This window comes from Tympanuchus pallidicinctus, unplaced genomic scaffold, assembly GCF_026119805.1.
Source record: "Tympanuchus pallidicinctus isolate F22 unplaced genomic scaffold, pur_lepc_1.0 scaffold5, whole genome shotgun sequence".
Lineage (NCBI taxonomy): Eukaryota > Metazoa > Chordata > Aves > Galliformes > Phasianidae > Tympanuchus > Tympanuchus pallidicinctus.
This window is the reverse complement of record NW_026294769.1, coordinates 8436868-8460384: the sequence shown is the minus strand read 5'-3', so window position 1 is coordinate 8460384 and position 23517 is coordinate 8436868. Positions and strand designations below refer to the sequence as shown.

General features: G+C 37.4%; 1 protein-coding gene across 2 annotated transcripts in view; it reads left to right on the top strand.

The window, feature by feature from the left end:
* Nucleotides 1-23517, top strand: part of ADCY2 (adenylate cyclase 2) — a 203536-nt gene that overhangs the window by 158666 nt on the left and 21353 nt on the right. For both annotated transcript variants that reach the window (XM_052703931.1, XM_052703930.1), the window contains 4 exons: nt 7610-7747; nt 16052-16171; nt 21002-21186; nt 22274-22358. In XM_052703931.1, the coding sequence (XP_052559891.1) occupies nt 7610-7747; nt 16052-16171; nt 21002-21186; nt 22274-22358 (528 nt within the window). The remainder of the gene's footprint in view (nt 1-7609; nt 7748-16051; nt 16172-21001; nt 21187-22273; nt 22359-23517) is intronic.

The following is a 23517-nucleotide window of genomic DNA, read 5'->3' as shown; positions in this document are numbered from 1 at the left end:
ACGAACAGACATAAGAGGGTCTTATGGCCAGTAAGCAGTGTTTTCTCTCTGCTTCTTTCCCTTCACGCTTTTCCACTGCCCTGAAGTAGACTCTTCATGGACCACCATTACCTCAGGAAATATTCACCTCCCTTGACATGGGTCCTCCAAGGATTGCAGTGTGGGTATCTGCTCCACCATGGAGCACCTCCTCCTCCTCCAACCTTGGTGGTCACTTTGCTGTTTTTTCCCTTATTTTCTTCCACCCTCCTCTGTTTTCTTATCCTTTCTTACCCTTTCTTACATATCTTTTCCCAGAGGTGCCCTCACATGAACCCGCCCACTGCCATCTTGATAGCTGCACCTGATCCAGGAACTTAGAGCAGTAGTCTAAGTGTTAACAAGGCGGTTACAAGATTCTGTAGTGCTGGCAAAATCTAAAGTTCAAACTAGGACATGTGGCTTTTACTACATTCTAATCTTGTCTCAATATTTGACACTTCACCTTCTCAGTCTCTACGGATTATAAATGGCTGTCAAAACTGCAGAGTAAAGCAGGCAAAAGTCAACCTTGAGTAAGCTTGTCTGTTTGATTTTAATTTCCTTGGTAAATGAAAAAAAAATGCAGGCTGTACTGTTAAAATTACTAGCTCTTCCAGAATTTAATTACAATACTGTAAGAAGATATTTGTGCTCACTCTTTCACTTTGCGTTTATTATTAGTTGATTTTACTGTTCAGCTGCACTGCAGCACAATCCAGCTCAATCTGTTACAGAGTGATAATAGTGGTGATTAAATAAGAATAGAAATGTTTCCATCAAACAGTGTGATACAGTGGTAGCAGAAATAATAAGGGTACAGACTTACAGATCATATCTTTTATGTATATAAGCCAATATCAATCTCAGGCAAACAGACTGAGTGCAGGAATGTCTGAGAATTCTCATAGAAACACTTAATCATCCATGGACATTAGATCTTCATAAACCCTAGCTAAAATTGTCATATATCCTGAAATATGTCTTTTAGACACTAATTACCTATTTGTCCCTATGCATGCTTCTTCTTCCTTTTGCTTTTCCTTTTCATCTTCTCATCCTTTTTTTTTTTACTCTTCCTCCTTCTCTTTTTTTTCTCCCCCTTCTGTTTTCTTTCATTTCTTTTTTTCCTTTTATTTCTGAATATCACCACAGTGAGAGTTGAATCTTAAGATTATGAACAATTTTTGTCTTAAAGGTCTATTTTGATATATATATTCATAGTTGAGATGTAAAATACACATTTGTATTAGTTTTGTAGGTTTATGCAATTGAACCCCATAGAATTAGCATAACACAATGCCAACAAACAAATATCATAAAATAATTGGCTCCACAGTTAAGAAAAAGGATCTGATTTGAGTTCATTTTAAAAAGTGCAGCCAATATGTGAGCAGCTTTGTCCCTCCAAGAGGAGAACTTGTTATTTATTAGCTCCATTACCATACCACCATATAAAGAGTGAGACACTATCTTTGTGTGCATGGATTTGTATTTTACTTCAAGGCAATTGACACGGGTACTTAATAGTCAAAAAGACCATGTGCACTCAAGATATTTACAAAGATTTTTTATTCCAGACAACAAGGACAGGATTATCAGTGCAAGCGCTCTTGGAAATTATTTTCTCAATTTGGAATCTTACCCCTGAAGTGAATGTTTCTCTTATGCACGTAGAAATGAAAAGATCAAGGCCTTTCAGTTTCACTGTTCAGTAGTAGTCTGCTTGTAAATTAAGGTTAAAGTGGTGAGAACTCATAGAGGCACTTTGGCAGCCACAGCAAGATCCAACAGAAGCTCTGCAGTGGCAAATTTATCATCATTAAGTAAGGTACTGTGTTCAGACTTCTCAGGGAAATACCCTACCCACTAAAACCAGGGAAATTGAACAGTTACATTCTATCCTTATGGTGATAGATGAGCCACCCTGTGGGGCTAGGAGGGAAGGACAGGATTTGGTGTGCTGCAGTGCTTTATGGTTCCAGAATTTTATGATGCCAGGGCCATACATTCCCAAAGGATCTTTACTAGCAAGGAAGTTTAGACCAGTTATCTGTACTTAGTGTGAGCAGTTTGGAGTGTAGAGACTAATTGCTGGAGCACCTAATTCCACGGTGATTGTGGTATGCTGTCACTGACAGCCTGGTCAATGACCCCAGTGTTCCATGGCTCCAACACTCCAAACAAATTTGCTTTAAGCACACGTTCGGTGTCCATCAGTGCTTACCAGAAGGCTCCCAAGATGGATGCAAGGCACCACACCAAAGAAGAGCAAATTAAGCACACAAAAGAAGTAGAGTTATTTAGAATTATAGAATCATGGAATCATTAAGGTTGGAAAAGACCTCCGAGTTCATCTAGTCCACCTGACAGCCCATCACCATGCCCTCAATGCCACATCTACAGATTTCTTGAACACCTCCAGGGACCATGACTCCAGCACCTTCCTGGGGAACCTGTTCTAGTACCTCACCACTCTCTGAAAAGAATTATTCCCAATTTCCAGCATGAACTTCCCCAGGTGCAACTTGAAGCTGTTCTCTCTTGTCCTCTCACTAGTTATCTGTGAGAATAGGCCGACCCCCACTTCACCACAGCCTCCTTGTGTTGTGGAGTTGTGGAGAGCGATAAGGTCTCCTCTGCACCTCCTTTTCTCCAGAAAAGAGTGTGTCCACGAACGTGCAAGTGCTGTGAAGCTAAGGAGAGCATTTCTGAGCCTCATCATAAAAATAATTCAGGGTTTCCAGTCAGTTTCTAGATAATATTTCTACTTTTAAACCGTGCAGGGACAGGTTAATAAGCAAATAGCGCAGAAAATAGAATGTGGCATTCAGAACTCCTTCCTTTAGCTCAGTGCCTTAGGCACTGCATTTAAAAAGTCATTCAGATTTGCTCTTTCTCAAAGCCAATGACTCTTTAAATATTTCATGTGCAGCAGAAAAGCTTTGACTAGAAAGATTAAAAATGTCTTACCTTAAAATAGCATATAGTATGATGATTGTACATTTTCTTGAATGAAGAAAGTACCACAGGAGAGACCAGCACTGAACTCCGAGAGCCTAAAGGCATATTTATATGGCTCAGTGCAGTGTTCTTTCCTTTGAACATGATAACTGAATTGAAGCTCATGGCCATTTTATTGTGATCCTTTGTGAAGGGTAATAAGCACTACAAAGAATGGTAAAATTAAAAATGCAATACTGATTTGAGTTTTTCCTGTTGATTCTTTGATCATTATTCTAGCGTAAGTAAAAACAGTTATGTGTAATATAAGCTGAATTGACTCTTTGCTTGCATGTGTTTTGTAGGAATTTAAACGCCTGGCTTAGGCTTGCAAATTGTACCACAGAATTCAAAAGTTTGGTGTTATAGTAGTCATTTTAAAAGTGTTATAGTCCCTTTAATCAACAATAGGACCATTAGAAAGTACTTAAAGCATAAGCTTGGGTCTCTCAAAAATCAGCCCTCCTGAACCTTAGGTTAGCGTGTTCGCTGTCAGCCGCTCAGCCTGTTCCTTGGAGTTGAACTTACGGCTTTTTGAGTCTGAGTGAAAAAAAGTCTGTGGAAAAAAAACTCCAAATCTGAGGGTTGTTTGTTTCTCTTGACTTCATTTTCTTGTAATACCAGTGTTAATAAAATGTTGTGTTTGAATGCAGAATGAAAAGAACAGTGACAGAACTATAGAGGATATGATTCATTGGCTTTGTGTAAACAAGAGGTCTGCAGTCAAACGTTCCAATTTCTGCTAGTGTGTGAGAGGGAAGTGTGACAGCTCTTGTGACACTGTCTTTCATCTGCAACACAGCTGTCACAATTAATTCTCACACCAATTCTTTGCTCTCGCTCAGAGAGACAGCATTCAATTTATTAAACTCTGAGGCAGGTTTTTGTGTGTGAAAATACAGCACAGGATACATTGTAATAAGTTGAATATTCAAAATAAGTTGTTAGTCACAACGGTGCTGGGCAGATCTGGTATCTGTCATATCAAATTTAACACGTTCAGATGAAAAGGCAATATGTTAGTCACCTTTTATACTACAAATGCCTATTATTTCTACTTGGGAAATTGTAAACGCTGAACCTTGTTCTGCCAGCTCTGCTTAGAATGAAAACAGTAGCTAATGCTACTGAGATGTTTTGCTCTTCTTGCATGCTTTCTAGAAATGATTACTTTCTATCATCTTATTCTCCGTTTTCTTAGGAAATACTCAAATGAAGCATAAAATTTACCAAAAAAATGTTGGGTGTAAGGCCAGAATCAGTAAAATAAATCAGCATAGTTCAGCCAGTACTGTTACGGATCTAAATTTAATGGTCACACCCCCCAAGTGCCATTCTGCTGCCAGCTGTTGTTTCCTGAACTGTTTGCAGGGCCGAACTACCAGAGTTGTACCAGACATGGGCTGGATTTAAATTGCTCACATTACAGGGGAAATGAAGTTCAGCATGATGCTTAGAAACTCGTACACAGAATTACTAATCAACGAATCTTTTCTTACATGTTTTCCAATCGTTTGTCACAGATTTTGTCTCAGATTTTCCTTCTGCTAGTCTCACTGGTTTCACCTCTGTAGGGCTGCTCTCTCTGCTATTCCAGAGACCTGCTATCTAGCTAACAGACCAGGTGGGCATGACAGATTTAAGAGTGGTCCTTCCCAATAGAACTCAAGAGCTGTGTGTAAAATAGCCTGCTAGGAAGTGTTTCACCAAGTTCTTTTGGTGCACATCTCATTTACAGGTGGAAAAAACTATCTACAATCTTCATTTTTAATTTGCAGTCTAACAGCGCTCACATTTTTCTCCAGGTCAGATGCAGGAATATCTGTAATTTTATCAATATCAGCTAGAACAATGGAATCTCCTGATTGATAATCCTCATACTGACTGAATGATAAATTCTTACCTGAAACTTCTTTTCCCCTGGACTTCTTTAAGTGATAAATTTGCTCAATGAATGTGAAAACTTCCTCTTTTTTTATTCCTCCTTTCTAAAATAAATCAGCAAGTTGAGCAATTTTGATTGCTCTAAATCTTGTAAACCAAGGAAATTCTGAATTACTGCTTGAAATTTTGCTACAAAAGTCTGTTCAAGAGTGTACAAATATAGGTGAGCAATTAAACAATCGTTATAAGTAAATACAATTCTAGCATAGCTAAATAACCTCAGCAATTCTATACTTTTTTTCAGATTTCATTTTAATAATGAGAAAAAAGTTCAAATGTAGCAATTATAAAGATTGATGTTAAAGGAAGAAAGTCAGAGAAGTGTCCATTGGTTGGCATCTATCTAGGGGGAAAAAAAGTCAACAAAACAAACTAGAAAAGTTATTTTGAGAGCAGTTTCTGTTCACAGCAGAGACTTTTGCCTTCAGAGAAACAGTGACTAGGTGTTCTGTTATTTGCAGCATTCAAGGCATTGGACTAGATTATTGAAGTTCAAGGCTCATGCATTTAGCTATTGATATTCTTGTGCTAAGCTGAATTTTGTCTTTGGAATTAACATAACACAAGTTGTTCAGCTGTGCAAAGGAACATAGCAATTTATTTTGCTTAGCCCTAGAAAATCGTGAAGACATCTTTCTATGGCATTTTTTGCATCTGATAATGAGACATTTTTTAAAATACTGAAGCAGAAAATGATAACTGCTGGGGCATACTGAAAATACAGAACTTTGGCATCCAGAGTGTTCTACCTCCTCCTCTGGACCTCAGTGCTGTGGAATTAAAGTTCTAGGGGTTCCTTCTGTCTTGTTTCCACAGATGGGAGCTTGTCAGTACTGTGCTGCAGGTCCAGCCAGTAGTGATATTGGTCATACTGGCATATATGGTACACATAGAACCAACCAGAGATCACAGAATTGTAGGGACTGGAAGGGACCTCTAGAGATCATCGAGTCCAGCCCCCCTTGCAAAGCAAGCCACCTACAACAGGCTGCAGAGATCCACAGATAGATCAGTTCTTTCAGCAGCGCCCACATAAAATCATGTTGCTCTCACGTAAGAACAACATATGAACAGGTCTAGTTCTTCCTCTCTGATCAAAACTGAGGTTTGCTCATGAAAGATACGCGCACTGACTATGAGCATTCACAAGCACACTGGTGACTATTGACTTTTAAGTCAATGCAATACCCACGCCCAAATTCTATCCCCAGTATGTAGTTGCTGCCTCAAACCTTGGTCTGTCCAGATGGAGATCTACTCACTGACCAGTGCAGCTTGAAGATTGCTATCATACAGACACATTTTTCTCACTTCTTTCCATCCATTCTTGAGATTCAGATTACTGTTTTTACCTTCCTCAAATTGACCTAATTCACTCCAAATGTGTTTTATCTGGTGCACAAAACTCTCTGCCATAATAGGAAATATTATTTAAGGGATTGCTAGATACGTGGTGGGCTTTGTAAAGTAGTGTGTGATCAAGAAGGAAATATTTATGGGCAAAGTAAAGCAAAGGCCTTCATGCAAGCTAGATCATACATGTTGAGTAATAGTGTAATCTAAAGTGATGTCTGTATCTATTGAAGCTGAGCTAACTGATGAATGCTGTACACTGAAGTACTGCCTTTGGTTGTTTTTATTGCCTGAGTTCTTGACTCAGAGTTGTTCTGTGCCTGTATCCTTGTCAATTGCTGTGGCTCCTTTTGTGAAAGTTTTGGATGAAAAAAAATATGTAAAGTGATCTTTGATAGCATTAAGGAAGTGGAGAAAATTAGTTGATAAAAAGTGAATTTTTGGGGGGGCTGCCATGTTCCTTAACTTTTCACTAGTGTTGTTACAAAAGTATTAGTATAGCTGAGCTTGACATTTAGAAAGAGCACAAAATATTTCTAGGCAAATGATCTCCTCAGTGCTAAAGTTTACAGGAAATTAATAGTTGGATGTGCAACAAATTGCTATTTGTTGAGCGTTTTTTGCCTCTGAGCACCATGGCTATATGAATGGAAATTGGTATTCTTGGAAGCAGGTTAAATGAGCCTGATGTTTTGGCTGTTTCTTTTTGCCGTTAAATGAGAAATATTTTCTGCTCAGTAACTACTCTTTCTGTCAAATCATAAATTCAATTTTGTATTAAATAGCTGTTTGATATTTTTATTGTTTTTATTTTTTATTTTTGCTGAGGTACCTTTGACTTTAAATGAATTATCAAACAATTCTCAAAGCAAACGAAAGAACCAAAAACCTTTCTTTTCAGTAGACTGTCGAGGATATATTTAAGGCTTTAATCCTACCAGCGGAGCCCTCTGTCTCTGCATCAAAGGCTTTACAAGAGTCATTATTGACATTTTGAAGTTTCAGCTGGGGAGTTCAGTTTATTTGCTTGGTTTTATTGATAACAGAGCTGATGGTGACACTGTCAACAGAATTGACATTAGGGCAGTTACTGCAAGTAAATTTGTGTTTATTGTCATGTATAATCTTGATCTGTAAATGTTATGAGAATATAACAGTTGAACACTTCTGTACAATCTATTGAGATGAATGCTACCCATAATCTTAAGCCTTTGTGATTCTACCCATTTACAATAATTAAAGACACTAAAGCTGTATTTGTTTTATTTTTTTTTCAACTTACTGCACTTAGCAATGTAGCAAGAAAGCATCAGCTTCACTGTTGTGGATCCTGAAATCATCTGGAATAATTGCAAACCGTCCTTGGCCACGGATCACTCTCACATTGACGACCACTGCTATAATATTAACTATGGCTGTGTTCAACATGGTAAGTGAAAAAGAAACGATTTTTTTTTGTTGTTTAAGATCTTCTTGCTTTTTTTTATCATTTATCCCTCATGGCTATCCTGGATGAAAATGATTGCCAGACAGAAATGTAAAGCAGAGCAACAGAAAACATGCTGTACAACAAGGGCTTCTTTCAGTGCACAAGACGCTCAGCAAGAGCTCAGATAGTGTTTAAAGCTTAATAAAGAAAAAAAAGTAAGTTATAAGGAATAGAAGATAGTTTGTATTGTTCATATCTTACTCATCTGTGCACTGATTTGAAAAGCAGAGTAGTGCTCGAAGAGTGCAGTATCTTCTCACAGGATGTGTGGAAGACTTTGTGCAAAGGCAGCTAAGTTTTGTTCCGGCTTGTGATGCTCCTCTTATGATCATTAAATGATCTTAATTTATACATTATTGATTTTCATGTGCTTGGCATTTTTTTTTTTAATTTGAAAAAGGACAAAGATTAAAGTTACATAAATTCAGAAGTACAGATCTAGAAATTTGCTAGAACTTAAGAACTTACCTGTAATTTAGGCTTTTCAACTTGCGCATTTCTCATAATAGAGAAAATCCAAGTAATTCTACTATCCTTTCATAACTGTGGCAAATAAGAAGTAAATCTGACATTACTCTGCATAAAGCTGGAATCTTAATAACCTCATGTATAATGAAGTGTGTGTTGTGAAATGCCATGAACAGTGTATGGGATCAGAAAGTGTAACTTGTTTTGCCCCATGGGCTGAGCCTACCATTCATACAAAATGGGGAATTTAATCCAGGTCAGTTTTGCGTTTGTAAAATGGGAACTGCAGTATTTATTTAGGTGCCTCTTACAAACATCACTGCATGGTTATTACTCGCATTTCAGATCAATCAGATTTGCACTTCAGCACTTTTGAAATTACAACTCCAGCACTTTGTTGAGTTGCTGATGTCCTTGAGGTTCATAAGGAACTTAGAGATTGATAACACCTACTCTTTACATATTTTTTCTCATAACGTTGCAGGGGGCACTAAGTAAGAACTAAACCCACCAGAGTGAAGTAATGATGTAACGTGGTCTTTTAAGTGTGAACGTTTGACATTTCTGTTAAATTCTTATCTTGGATTTTTCTGTGTTCTTGTTTTTGTAGGTTTTCTTTTCAGTAGGTATTTTCCTTTCTTAGAGAGGAGACATGCAAAAACAATTCCGTGTTTAGGAATTTAAAATGCAGCTAATTTAATTTCATATTTATTGTTTGTAGAGAAATACACAAAGTGGTGACTGAAGCACTTTTCAGCGATGAAGGCAGTTAGCAATGGGAGAAATGGTTCTGAAAAGTAACTGATTTGCTATCGCTTCTTGTCCTCAGCTCAGGACTATATATCTTTATTAACAATAAAATTTATCCAAGCAAATGTTACTGGGCGTAACACATAGTGTGGCTTGTAGTATGGAAGTCATGTTAGATTATTTCTCCTGTTTAAAACTAAATGAGTAGAAAGAAGTAAGATAACCCACTTGAGAGTAAAGTATAGTTTGTGTTAGAGGTCGTGCAACATATGGGTCATTTTTTTTTTAGTTAATGTAAAAGAAGCTAGAGTCAGTAACTGTCCTTTCTTTAGGCTAAAGTTCTACTGCTGTGAGTAGTCCACATAAAATTTGGCATTCAATTAATAGAAGATATTTTTAGCAAAAAAAAACCAGTTGTTCACTACATCATTTTTAGAAAAAAGAAAAGCTTTTAATTTAATTGGTTCAGGTCCATTTTTATGTGGACTGAATGTTACAGTAAAGCATAGTAGGCTGCATTTTGAAGTCTTTGTGCCTTATCAGTAATGACTGCACTATTACAAATAATCATGTCCTATGCTATTCATGAGATGATAATTTTAAGTACAATTCCCATCTTGAAACTAAACCTTAATAGTTTGACTATTGAAAAATGATTTTAAATGTGATTGTGAAATTTGCATCTCCTCAATATTAATAGCAAATTGTGGGAGAGACTCTGAAGTATCATTATTATATCTCCAAGCAACATGTACTTAATAGCAGAGTCGATTAACTGCATTTATTTCCATGAACTTTTTCAGTAGAAAAAGGCAAAATGTAGTCATTAAGATTTAATGGACATAAAAAGTGTCTAACCATCCCACACCTAATAAATCATGATTAAGACCAAAATGTCAAATAAAGCTCAGTCTTTATGGTCAAGGGGCATTAGAATGGAGTGAGGGTGCAGTTTTATTTTAAATGAGCAGTTTCAGAAGACATCTGAATCTAGTCGTAATGTTTGAGAGGTATATAGTCATGATTAGTGAAGTTGAAAAACAGCTAATGTGACATGAAGTATTGAGTACCTCTTAGCTGAAGGAGAATGTGACTAATGCTGCTTCCCCTGAGTGTAAAATTTGAGGCCACGAAGAGAGTAGTGGCTGAAGAAGACTTTTTTTGCAGTGTTGATCTGCATTTCAGAAATATGAGATAACTTATTACAAGGAACAATCCAGACATCTTAGCAACAGTAGGACTGTGTGGCTGCAATGGGTCAATTTCTGGAAGCTGCATGTGTGGTTGTCTGCAGTATATCAAGTGGCTTTGCCTCATCACCCTCTTGCATTTGTGTGATCTGGGGGAACGTGGTTTGGTGAAAGAGCCATGTTAGAGCATTTTGCTTCAGGTACTTTGCATCGAATGTATGAATAATTCTTGGCAGAGCAACAGGATCACAGAGCTGTACTGTCCCAGGAAGGTGCCCTAACCAGCAGCTTAGAATTTAGGAAGTTTCTTGCTTTTCTGTCTTGCATCTAGTAAATATTGAAGTACTGGAGTATTTTCTCAGGGGGAAAAAAAAAAAAAAAAAGTGAAGTCTTCAGGTTTGATGTCTTTGCTTCATTGTTTAATGTACCTCTGTAAGCACACCAGCAAGCATTGGCTTTGTGGTTTTTCTACTGGTGGCTGATATCCAATGTTCTAACTGTGATAAGTTCTTGAGGAAACTTGTTTCCATTTTCATATTAGAAAGTTACTTTCTTGAGTATACTTTCCTTTTAAAGTAGCTAACTCTGTTGATATATTTGCTGACCTTGCTCAGTGCTTTATTTTAAACAAGCAAGCTCTTCTGAAAGGCGCATTCTTATTATATGCCCTTACAGTGACTAGCATGTTAAATACCCTATTTTGGAGGGTGCCTAATGTATTTATTTAAAGATGAATAAACAGACACTGTCTGGAGCTCAACTTAGCCTTGGATCTGGGAGGAGAAAAGGTTATGCCCAGGTAGGGCCATCTCATTGAAACTTTATATGCAGGGCACCGTCACAAATACATTCTACATTATAGACAGAATTTAAGAAACTAAGCCATGCTGTCACAAATTTTGCTAACAGTCCAGCACAGAACTGATAGAAGTGAACATCACTCCACACCTGCCAAAGCCCATGATGGTATGTGAGTGTAAAGGCCCAGCAGATTCTTTGTCTCTCTGTGGGATGCTCAGCTGCTTGCCAGTACCTCTGTAGGATGGCTGGGCCTTGAATACAGAAATACGTATATAAGTATGCATTTTTACCTGGCTTATCAGCTTCTATAACAAATGAAATGGAATTATTGAACAACTTGCTTAAGTACTTAGCATTCCAGTACTTATCCTACATAGACACTCCTAAAACTTTGTGAAGATGAGGAATGCTACTAGGAATTGGGATTTTTCCTATTGTTCTTGTGCCATTCATACCATGTCAGACTAACTGGTGTTCTTCAAATGAAACTGTGATAGATTTTGAGAAGAAAGTTCTCTTGAACCACATGGGTATTTGGAAAGCTGATAGAAAAATAAGGCATGAACAAGAGAAGTCCTGCAGGTTTGCCTTAGAGCTTCATGCAAAAGAGCAGTGCTGGACAAAAGCATCATTGCTTCATTCGTGCTTTAAGAAAAAAGCAAATCCTGTAGTTCCACTGGTAATACCAAACTTGCATGCTTCCAACATACTTTAAAAGTATACTCTTCTCACTCTGTCTTTTGTAGGGCATAAAACATATTTCATTTACAACAGTCCAAAAAAAAAAAAAAAAAAAGCTGTAGACCACTGTTTCTCAAAGAAATGGCATGGTTCTTATGAAAACTAATTTAAAGTGGAGCTACATGTTTGTATGAAGGACGTATGGAGAGAGAGAAAGTGACAAAAATGTTTCTTTGGATTATTCTTTGTAGTCTTCACAAGTCTATCTTCAGGGTTTATAATTTAATTTTGTTTAAGGAAGAGAAGACAGTGATGGGATCAAATTAAACTTCAGCTGTAAATTTAGATATACAGACCTTTCTTTTCACTGCATATGTATTTCAATTCATTAAGCACATATCTGCCTTGGAGCAGCTACTTCATGTGGAGCTTACCTCTGTGGTTTGAGATTTCTTGCTGATGCACAAAAGCATACTTCGTAAGTTTCCAATTTGCACAGAAAATGATCATAGCATTGCCCTTACAGGTGGATGCTGTAAGACATCATGCTGCCCCAGGTCAGTGATCACATTTGAGTTATCCCTGGCAGATAGTCAGATCAATTAATTTTGCACCTTTTTCACCCTGTGGTTCAATGGGTCAGTGCAGGAGTACTTCCCAGCTCCATTCCTCCTTCCCACCTGTCACGGAGCCAAGCCATTCACATACTACCTAATAAAAAATTTACACACCTTATTTTTTATTCCATAATTCAATGTGCATTTTGATAAGTGCATTTTAATATTACATATTGCCATCTTTCCTTCTTCTTAGTAGGATGCTATTTTATGTACATTAATATGAAAATCAGTAAACCCACTATCTTAGTAAGGTGAGATATACCCATTCATCTTATTGTGTTTCCATGTTCCCATTAGAACAGCAAGACAGGAAACCTTGCTTCTTGTGAATTGTGCAGAAGTTTTTAAAGTACCTTCGTGAGAAAGTTGACTTTGTAAGTTGACTTTGTGTTGTTTTAGATCCAAACAAATGTGTTACAGTCTGGTGCAGATTCCTGGTCTGGTAATAAGAGAGATGCACTAATGTGCTTATCCCATGTTGACAAGGGAGGTTCTTTCACCATTTCGTTCCTACTGAAAGACATAGCACTACAGCAGGTATTTTCATCATGTGACATAAAAAAATTTATGGATTGCAGATTATACAAACACAAAAGAAGAAAAAGCTGCTAGAATATATGAGTATAAAATGAGATTTTACTCGTAGTGTGCTCAGATGTTCCCTGGCAAACATTGGTATTCATAAAAAATATTGATTCCATTTGAGTCATTTGAGTAGGTGTGACTACTTAGTAGGACTGAGCTGTCTCTTAAAATACTATGTTGAAGAACAGTGTATATCTCCGAAGCGTGATAGCAGATGCAGATAGCTGATGAAAGAGAGAAAGACAAGTACAAACACATCATTCAGAAATAAGTGTTGTTTGGCTCATGGGAGATGGCAACATTTCCATATCCTTTTTATTCCTTTCTATGCTTATTTATGCATTCATAGATACACCACATTTCATATAGCTTTCTGTATATACATTTATTTGTCTGAAGTACCCCATACAAAGTTCAAAAACAAAATGAAAATGCCTAAATAGAAATGAATGTATGCATATGTATGTCTGTATATAAACTTACGCACATTTATGTATAGGATTGTGCTGCAGATCTTCATGATACATATCTTTTAGTCTGTCGGCATGCCTGGGCTAAGATTCTGAAATTAAATGTAATTATTTCATGTCTGTAAGAAAACTCAGTGCACTGTGAGCAGGATTCATTGTCCACCCTTGGCAAATGACCTGAGTGACAACAACTATGAAGATGAGGACGTTAATGCAAATAGTTGAAGGCAGGCAAGGGGATTAAATTTTTAAAGTGTTTTGGAGGAGCCTTGCCTCAAACTGTTCATGTTAAAGAGAAATACAGACATCAGCTGAGTTAAATAGTAACCACAGGGCTTCAGAAAGAATTTGAAACCAAAGGAATTAGGAAGAAGTTTATGAGAAGTATGAGCATTTGTAACAGGAAGACCTTGTTGTGGGAACAGCAACAGTCAAAATCTTATTTGATACTGCCACTAGTCACACCTCTGACCCACACCTCGGGTTTATCTGCACACATGAAATCATGGGGTACTTTCTCACCAGCATCAGCATCAAAGATTGTGCAGAACACCTTTGCATTGAGCTGTTGAACCCACATCTCCTTGCAGGAGAGGTGTGGAAGTCGGGTTCCCCTTCTCCCAGAAGAGCATGTGTGCATTTAACTTAGTCATCCCGTCAATAGGGTTTGGATGTAGGTATAACTTAGAGCTCTTTAGGCTGAGTTATAGAAGGGCAATTCACAATTTAGAGGTATTTATTGGCATTTTGTAGGGACTTTTATTATGCCTTATTTGTTATACTACTGATATTGCACCTGAAGGAATGCTGGCTAATTAGCTACATGTAAACAGAGAGACATGCTAGCGAAGGAAGACAACCTGAAAGTGCACACGTACAAAGGAAGGTGAGCCCATTCTGTGTGTAACTCTGGAGGATGTGACACTGTCTGTAAAGCAGTCTTCATAGCAGATGGTACAGCAGTCGCCTTTGTTGCAGTCAGTCCTGCATCTGTGGAAGGGCAGTTTCAGACATGATGGTTTCAAGCTCTTCTCAGAAGCACCACGAAACAAATCAAGGAGTGCTGACCACAGGTGCTGCCTTGCAAGGCTGGATAGTCTTTAAAAAAGAAAAAGTCACTATGCATGTAGTACAGAACTGGCATATCTTGCCAAGGGTGACTGTGGAGTCAGTTTGGAATCTGTCAACACTTGGCTGTGTAGAGCAGTGACTGATCAGATCTAGTGTTAGTAAATCAATAAACCTCTTAGATCGAAAATGGATTAACCTGAGTAAACTGAGCAACTTGTCTGGTGTGGATTTTCGTATTTCGTATGTATGAGTGTGAAATTTGTTGATAGAATTAAAGTGGCAGGCAAGGTCTGTGCAGGAAGGTCAGAGATTTTAGAAAGGAAGAAGTCAGCTGGATATTTGAGAAAAAAGAAACTAGAATGGGGTTTATTACTACAGAGTGCGAGATTATGGTTGGTCCATCTGATAAGCTGGGAGCACATCAACTGGGGATGAATTAAGTTCAGGATTTTGGTTAGTTACCTGAGTTTAACGAGAACTCAACTGAATCTCAGTAAGCATCCATGTGTGACTGCTCTTGTCTCAGGGCAAGTACAAATTAAATTTACCCAAATGTGTCCCAGTGGAGGAATATTACCTCTTGCAGACCATAATAATAGTGGCTGTTATTACATCAATGTAGCTGTAAGCAAGAGAGTTGTTGTTGTGATGTACAAAAACATAATTCCTGCAGAATGAGTATTAATGTTATTGCAGTACTCAGTCAAAATCTGGAAGAGTGATTTCAATTTTGGTCATCTAGAAGGTTGAACTGAAAGAGGTATGTACAGAGGGAGACTGCTAGAAGGGTCAGGGGAATTAAGAACAGAAGAAGAAGAAACTAGTTTCTCAGAAGAAACTAGAAAAAACATAGATTTCTGAGCATCATGAAGACTGAGTTAAGACAGCTATCTGGAAGCTGAAGATTAGTGCCAGAACAAAAAAGTGGGAAATGGCTTTGAATCACCAGAAGCTGATAAACTTAGAGGCACTGGAATAAATGTTGTCAGAGAAATCTAACTCAGAACACACTTCAAGAATACATCAAACATTACTGTCTGATGGTAGCTACCCTTCAGTTCAGCAGGCTGAACCTGATACTCTAGGAGATACTGATTCAGCCCTTCTCTTGCAGTAATATTATTACTGTTATTATTATAATAGAATATAATATATAATATTATTGCTATTACTAATAATATTATCCCATTCGTGATTACTATGAAAAGGATTACACCTCAGTAAATCAACCTAAAGACTTCTTTCTTTAACTCTTCCTGTATTTAAACAGGAGATTCAGTTGAGGTAAAACTGAGAATTGTTCATTTTGAATTTATATTATCATTGTCTCTCTTGTGTATGAGCTTCTGATACCTGAAGGTAGCACAACAAAGAACCTTTTGTTTTTTCATTCAAATGTGTCTTATGGAGATTAGCAAATCCGTTGTCTGAAGCATGCAGGATCCAAGTAATCGAAGTGATGTCATTTTGCCTTTGCTATTTCAGTTTGCAGTGAAATACCAAAGTTAAATGATTATTGGCAAGGCTTTCTCCACTTCTCCATTTTCCTTTTCTATTTTGACCTTATACAGCTGACAAGCTAATGGATTGCATGTTGTTTTTCTCTAGTTTTTCCCAGATAATGCTGTGGCAGCCTTTCCCCCAGTTCTTAATTCATCAAATGCAAGTTTTCCTAATTTGAGTAATCAGACACGGTGGTGTTTACAAAACAACTGTTTTTTCCTACCGGTAAGTTGATTTACATTTATTTATTTGTTTAGAACCATTTCTCTAAGTAGAATTTCTATGGCACTATTGGAAGTTAAAGACCATCTAGGTTGTTAAGACCACTTTGGAAGCTTCTTTATTTTCAGTCACCTGCAACTGCCTCTGAAGGAAGTAGGTCTGTAGAAGAGTTTAGTAGTCCTAAATATTGAGGTTATAGTGAATGTCAGATGAAAAATCAGGTAATAGCCTGATAAGAGCCATAGATCACCTGTCCTGACAAGTAGGCTTCATGAGGTGTCAGGAGAAGACAGTGACCATGGAGGCTGTGGTGAGCACAGTGTAAGTGGTTGTCTGTGAGGGAGCAAGGTTGGCTGGCCCATAGACGTGTTTCACAAGGACCAGCACTAAGCTTAAATATACTCACCATTTTCTTTTTTCACCTGGCTGTAAAATTGAAATCTGTGATTCTAGACTTGTGTCATCATTGCATCATGGAAAGGGGAAATAAAACACTCATATGCTACTATATAAACTGTGTAAAAAAGATCTGAGCTGGTTTGAATAAGATGTATTAGTGTAAACAAAAGCACACTGGCACGTGAGAAGGGAGAAGAACATTCCTACAAAAATGGGATCTGTATCCCAAGCAGAATGATTTTTAGAGAGCTTAGCAAAGATCTGCATCTGAGCATAACAAGCTGCATTTTGTGCCAAAGCAGATCAGCAGTGCTTGAATGAAAAAGCAGGAAGCAGCAAGAGAAGGGAGAATATTTTATCTCTATGCAGAATTGATGACACCAGTAACAGAATGGTATGTGCTGATTTCCACATAATTATGGAACCCTAGAAGCATGGAATGGTTTGGGTTGGAAGCAGCCTTAAAAAACATTTCATTCCAATGTCCTGCTGTGGACAAGGACACTTAGACATGGTTACATAGCTGACTCTATCAAGCTAAGCAGTCCCATTCACACCCAAAAGCAGGATGTTAATTTTGTATAGAACTCTTTTGTAAAAAATAATTATGCTGACTGTAGCACTTGCAAACTTTCAGCATTCCCTTGACAAAGCAACAGTAGAGCATGAGTTTCTTTTCTTTTTCCCATTTTCAAGTTTACTTAACTAAATTTGATACTGACAGGTACCTATGTTCTCTTTTGGCCCCATTTGAAGTTATCCTTGTAGTCATAGAAATGAAGCAATCATTTTCCCAACGTACACACAATAGTTGCTCACAAGCACATAGAAATTAATTGTTTCCAAGCATATTCATATTTGTGTTCGTTTTTTTTTAATAATAGTGGATTTTCTAGTTCCCTTTTTTTTTTTTAACTTATTACTGTTTTAAAGTTTTTGAAAAACACTTTTTACAGTGAAGCTCTCCAACAAGCATCTGAATGGTACATTTTTCATGAATTATACTTATTATTAGATTCAATTTCTTTTTCTTAAAAAAAAAAAAAAAAAAAGCCTTTTTCCTGCGTTTTACCTTGTATAACTGTCAGATCTTCCTATGACCAACACGTTCAGAACAACTGATGGTTTATAAGTTTGAAAATATGAAAATATGAAACGTTTGTCAGAGAAACTTGGATAAATTGGCACAACAGTTATGTTAAAATGTCACTTCTGGTAAAAATCATGAAAAGTTTAGATTGACTGAAGTATTTAAATACTTTTTCCCTTGTTTTCTTTATTAAGCTGTTCTGAAATGTGCATTATTTTCATCTGAAGACATACCTCCTGCTTTCTAGCTTCAAAAGCTGAAAATTCCTTTGGGGTTACTATTTGTTATCCTTACGAAGTTTTCTAAAAAACTGCAAATAAAATTCTCTCTTTCCTGAATGAGATATTGAACAGCTGATAAATGCTTGCTTTCTTAAATTGCATATCAATCCTTTTTTATCTGTTTTTACCTTTAAGCACTTCTTCCTGTGATTTATAGCCCTGGAGCTGACAGATCTATTGATGACATAATCTAAAATGAATGAATAAGTGATTTTTAAATTATTTTAGCCCCAGTAGCATTTAGTTCATCTGGAAGCATATTGATTGATTCTCTCCCTGCTCCACACCATAAAATAACTTTTCTGATTTGTATTCTTTGCTTCTGTGCTCTTTTTTGAAGACTTACCAAAGATTACACAGTAAGTTATGAGAACTTTGCTCATGATTTTATTTAGTTTTGCTGTGAAGCTTCATTAGCTTCTGTATAATGGAAGCATCAGGCAGAGGTCCAGTCAAGGATGGTGTGTGGTGCAGATCCCATCTGTGGAGAAGTTATCCTGCATCTTCTTTTGAGCTCTTACAGGATTTTCTTAAAAGAAAATCTTTCTATTAATCATTTCTGCTGTCAGACAAAACTTATGTTCACACAAGCACTTGATGCTGCTCAGTTAGATAAAGGCAAGGATGTGCAAGTGGCATCATCACCAGCTGAGGCTTCCATATGGCCTGGGGACACGCCAGACATGCCAGAGCATGGCACACACCTGCCTTGATTGGGTGGGTTGTTACCCGAGTTGCCAATTCCTCAGTCTACCATCATTGTCTGCAAAAGCTCACAGGTTTGATATCGTAGCAACTCTGTTGCTATAAGAGCATTAGTATCTCTATAGTGTCCTTGTTCAGGAGGTCAGTCGTACAGAGGTGCAGGATGGGCGTACCTAAAGTTGGCATGTTTGTTAAGAAATGACTCCTGTGCAGCAGTACGCTAAAATTATTAGTTTTTCCCAGCTGTGCACTAATTCCTCTCCAGGTTCATTTCATCAGCTGAGAAAAGAACCTTGGCCAGCCATGACAGCCAAGACAGGCTGCCATTTGTCAGTTGCCTTCCAATTTATGTGCTGTGACAAAGATCAGTGCTTTCATGCTACACATACCACAGCAATTTCACTAGTCCTGCTTTTCTGAATGGTTAATTTGACTGTTTCTTCACTGAATTTGTACTGCTTTCAAGCTTTTTTTTTTTTTTTTTTTTTAACAGAGAAGGATTCAAGCTGCACAGCTTTAAATACCTACTAAAACTTCCAACTTTATTTTTATTAAAAAGGGGAAAATTCAGTTGATATGACAGATACTTAAACATTCATTTGCAGAATTGGGCACTTGGAAGCAAAAGTTTTGAGTGTATGTTTTACGATTGAAAAAAGATTAATTGAAGGTGGCATTTTAAATAAGGCATCATAAGCTGATGTGGCCATTTGAGTAGAGTTTCCCATGGTGTCTTTGCCAGAGCTGTGTGGTGCTTACTAGAGTTTGCGCTGCAATGTGCAGTATCAGTCCTCATTGTTAAATTATGTCCATGCCACTGTTCTATCAACCATCCACCCACCTCTGAAGTCTTAGCCAGCGTTTTCAATCTGGTTATACATTCCTGTGGAGCACTAACAGGAACTTTATTATGCTTGGCAGTTTCTTGGTTTTTGCTTGGTACATTTGTGGATTTGAGACAGTCTTTTGTTTGCTATAAAACTTATTTCACAAGTAGAATGCCCTTGGGATTAGAAAAATGACTGCTGCTACTTTTATAAAACACTGAATTCTGAAAATACAGTGTGAGCTCATGAGGGGTGCAGCCAGCAGAGAAATTTGTTTGTTTTTTTTTTTTTTTATCCTGAACAGCAGTTCTTTATATTTCTTATTTCAAACAGATATGCAAGAAAGTTACAATAACAGCAAAGATACAGATGGCAGATCAATTCTATATGATGATTGCCATGAAAATTATTATTCTTAATGATCCTCCAGAATTAGTATACGGTGGTTCAGGTTCTGTCAAAAGTACTGTTATCAACAAATCAACAGAAATCTGAAAACCAAATAGCATACATAGAAATAGAATGCTTTGTAGCTTAAGAAAATATAGCATCTTTACAGGGTGCAAAGGTGTAATTTTCAGGAATGGTATTTGGCAAAGGTACTGTATGTTAACAACTGAGAAAATGGTTCTAATGGGATTGTATTTCTGTTTTAGCATTGGTTTTGATACTGTAATCCATTTTGAGAGAGTATGAAGTTTTTGTTTTTGTTTTTTTTTTTTTTAACTTCAACCTTATATATTTTCTGATGATAGTGGATAGAAAAGGCTTTTTTAAACAAATGAATGTATTCTTATACAGTCATTACTCAAGAAGATGTAACATGATCATTTTTTAGTATTTATCTTGTTTATAGGCCATGTTAATCATTTTCTGTTGTCTCTTAACTGTATTTCTAAAGTCTGTAAAATTGAGTATCTGTGAGGTTCTTAACATCTGTGTGTATTGCATCAGTTTAACAATGCTGCAAAAACGGACAACTAAATTGTTTACAGATCTTCAGGCATTTTGACCTTGATCTTCCCTTATTCTCAGTAATAAATACAGGGTGGTTTTTGTATTCAAATATGAGTGAAAACTATAAAGAGGCGCACAGGAACAAATATTCAGTCATTATGCAGGCAGTGGGCTTTCATACCAAACTTCCACACCAGCACTGGTTTCCCACATACAGGACATACTGCTACTGGAGACGAATAATTCAGAAGTGGTGAAGGGTGAAAACTAGAAAGCTTAAATGAGGATCATAATCTGAATTCTGCTGAGTTTAGAGAGAATTTGAGCCTAGTAAGAGAAAGAGTCTATTTTATGGAAGACCGGTATCTGGTTGTTACTGTCTGTAAACCATAACGTGTACATAATACATATGTACTATGATTATTTATGCATTGTGATAAATAACATGCTTAAGTGGTCAGTTAATGTTTTCTTAAAAGCTAGTGTTCTATTAAAAGCTATGTATTTTATTATGTGCAATATCCCACTCGACAGCCAAACTATAAATATTTACTATGCGGTTTTCCTTTCCCAGTATTTTATATACAGCTGCATATTAGGGCTCATTTCCTGTTCCGTTTTTCTGAGGATAAATTATGAGCTGAAAATGGTCATCATGTTGATTGCATTAGTGGGCTACAATGTTATCCTTCTGCACACTCACGGGGCCATGCTGGATGACTACAGCAAATTTATGTACGCTACAGCACCCCTGAAAAGGTAGGTTAATAATCCCCATCATTCTGAAATTAATGGAAATAAAATACTAGCTATGGAAGATGTCATGTAGCATTTTTATTTCTCACGTATTTGGCTCTATAATCTACAAGCCACAATTTAAAATTGTTGTCACTGTTGAGCATAAAAATAAAATACATAAATCTGTGCCAAATGCATAGACCACATATTACAGAAAGTACAGTTTGGTTTAATGAAGGACATTAGCAAACATGGTTTTGAACATTATTAAGGCTCCTAAGGAAAATTTGCTGCAAGCTGAATAAAATCAACTTTTTCAGAACTAGTATATTGTTGTAAACTTTACAAATGCAGTCTTAGCCTTTGAAAAACAAAACTACAACCAAACAGACCTACGGTTTATTAAATGAACAGAAAGAGATCTTTATTTTCCTATTGGGTGAGTGGTATACCTATGTAGTGGGATGGAGAACGACATGACTAGTTACGTTTATCTTGTACTTCTGGTAGCTTTGATTTTGCCAGTCAAGCTTGTGTGTCTCTTGGCTTTTCCTTCCAAAATCTTTCATCAGTATTCTTCTTTCAGTGGCATCGGTAGTGGAGTGCTAGTGTGAGCTGTTCCCCATTCCTTATAGCATCTTTCCCCAAAGCAGAATTTTTAATAAAAGATCTCATTTGTCCCTATTGTAATTCTGAATGAAAAGACATCTTGGGAGTTGGCTGCCTCAGCATCCATTTCTTCACATTCATTGGATACAAGGTCAAGCTTTCCATTATGGGAGTCATGTATTAAGTAAAAACTGTTTTTAATCTGCCTTTACAGCACCAATCAGTCTTCATTTGCTAACAAAGACGGAAATTATTCTTAATTAATCCTCATGTTAGTACTGGACTTCAAAATGTGGGTACATTTGCACAGAATGATGTAGAAGTAAAGTTTCATTATAGAAATCATATTTTGCCAAATAATAAAGCATATGCTGTTTAAGTGGTCACAGTTTACATTACCAGAAGGTATATAAATTGCAGACTTTCCTTTGTTCTTGTGCTGAAGTAATTTTGTTTCAACTTTTGAGCAGCTTGGTTTACTTACATTCTTATTTTATAGGCCTGGAATACTGAAAGACCTGAAGACAATGGGCTCAATTTCTTTGTTTATATTCTTCGTCACGTTACTGGTTTTGGGTAGACAGGTAAGATGCTCAGTTCTTTCCATCTGCATCAGTGGATGCACTGCCAGCCTCCCGCCTTCTCAAAGATGTTTCAGATTTTCTGACAAGCACCTCTGTTCCTTTTTGCCCCACACCCTTTCAAAGCAGTGTCAGAAACATCTAAAAAGCTATCATTTCCTTTATTGCCTTCCAGTATGTCCTTAAAACTCACCAGTAACTCTGCAATAGCTGTCACTGAGACTGTAGGCATTATGCTGATAGTGCACTGTGACTATTGCTTGTCATGCTGACCAATATTGTCTCATAGCTTCCCAGCGTGCTCCCATCTGTCTGCATCCATCTGCTGTCTCCCTAGTTGCTTAATTACAAGCTATTTTCTTCACAGTTATTACCATTTGAGGCAGACACAGAAACAATGTAGCATGCACGCAGCAGTGTAGCACCTACTGAGGCCACAGTTGTATTAAAACAGTGAACTGACAGGGATCTCCTCTTTTCATTACCCGGTTGTGCTTTGTAGGTGCTGACGTGGTGTAGGTGGCCTGACACTACTGCATGCTGAGGGCAGGGTGAGGGCAGTTCTCTCTCTCTAGCTCCTCAGAGTTGGAAGCTTGTCATGCCAGGAGTGACGTGGTGCACAAGGCAGGGCTCCGAGATGGAGGAGATGAGCCATGTGAGGTCTCATGAGCAGCCTGTACACATGTAGCCTGCAGCCTTGGGAAGGTTCTTCTGTCATACTGTCTTTAAATCACTCATTTACATTACAGTTCCCCAGAACTTAATGACTGTCACTTAAACTGTCAAGCAGACCCTCCAGGTTACTAGATAAAAAATTCCTATCTGGCATCTTCTATAGTTTTGCTTAGGGGAACAATTTTGAGTTTGAGTAAAATTCATCATCGGCCTTACTATCAGCACTATACTGGAGATTGCTCATTTAATGTTAGCTGCAGAGAGCAGTGCTGCAACACAGATATAAGTAGGGTTAAATACTTCTTAGCACTACGGAGTCCCCGTTGATCAAGGTGACAGATCAAAGGAGTGGACACGACATCAAGAAAAAATAGGAAAGGATCATGATTTTTACAGAGCAGAGAGTATTTCTGTGTGAGCTCAGTGACATCTGCAGTACAGCTTCTGATCTGTGTACTGCAGCAGTGCATTCTGGTTGCTTCCTGGC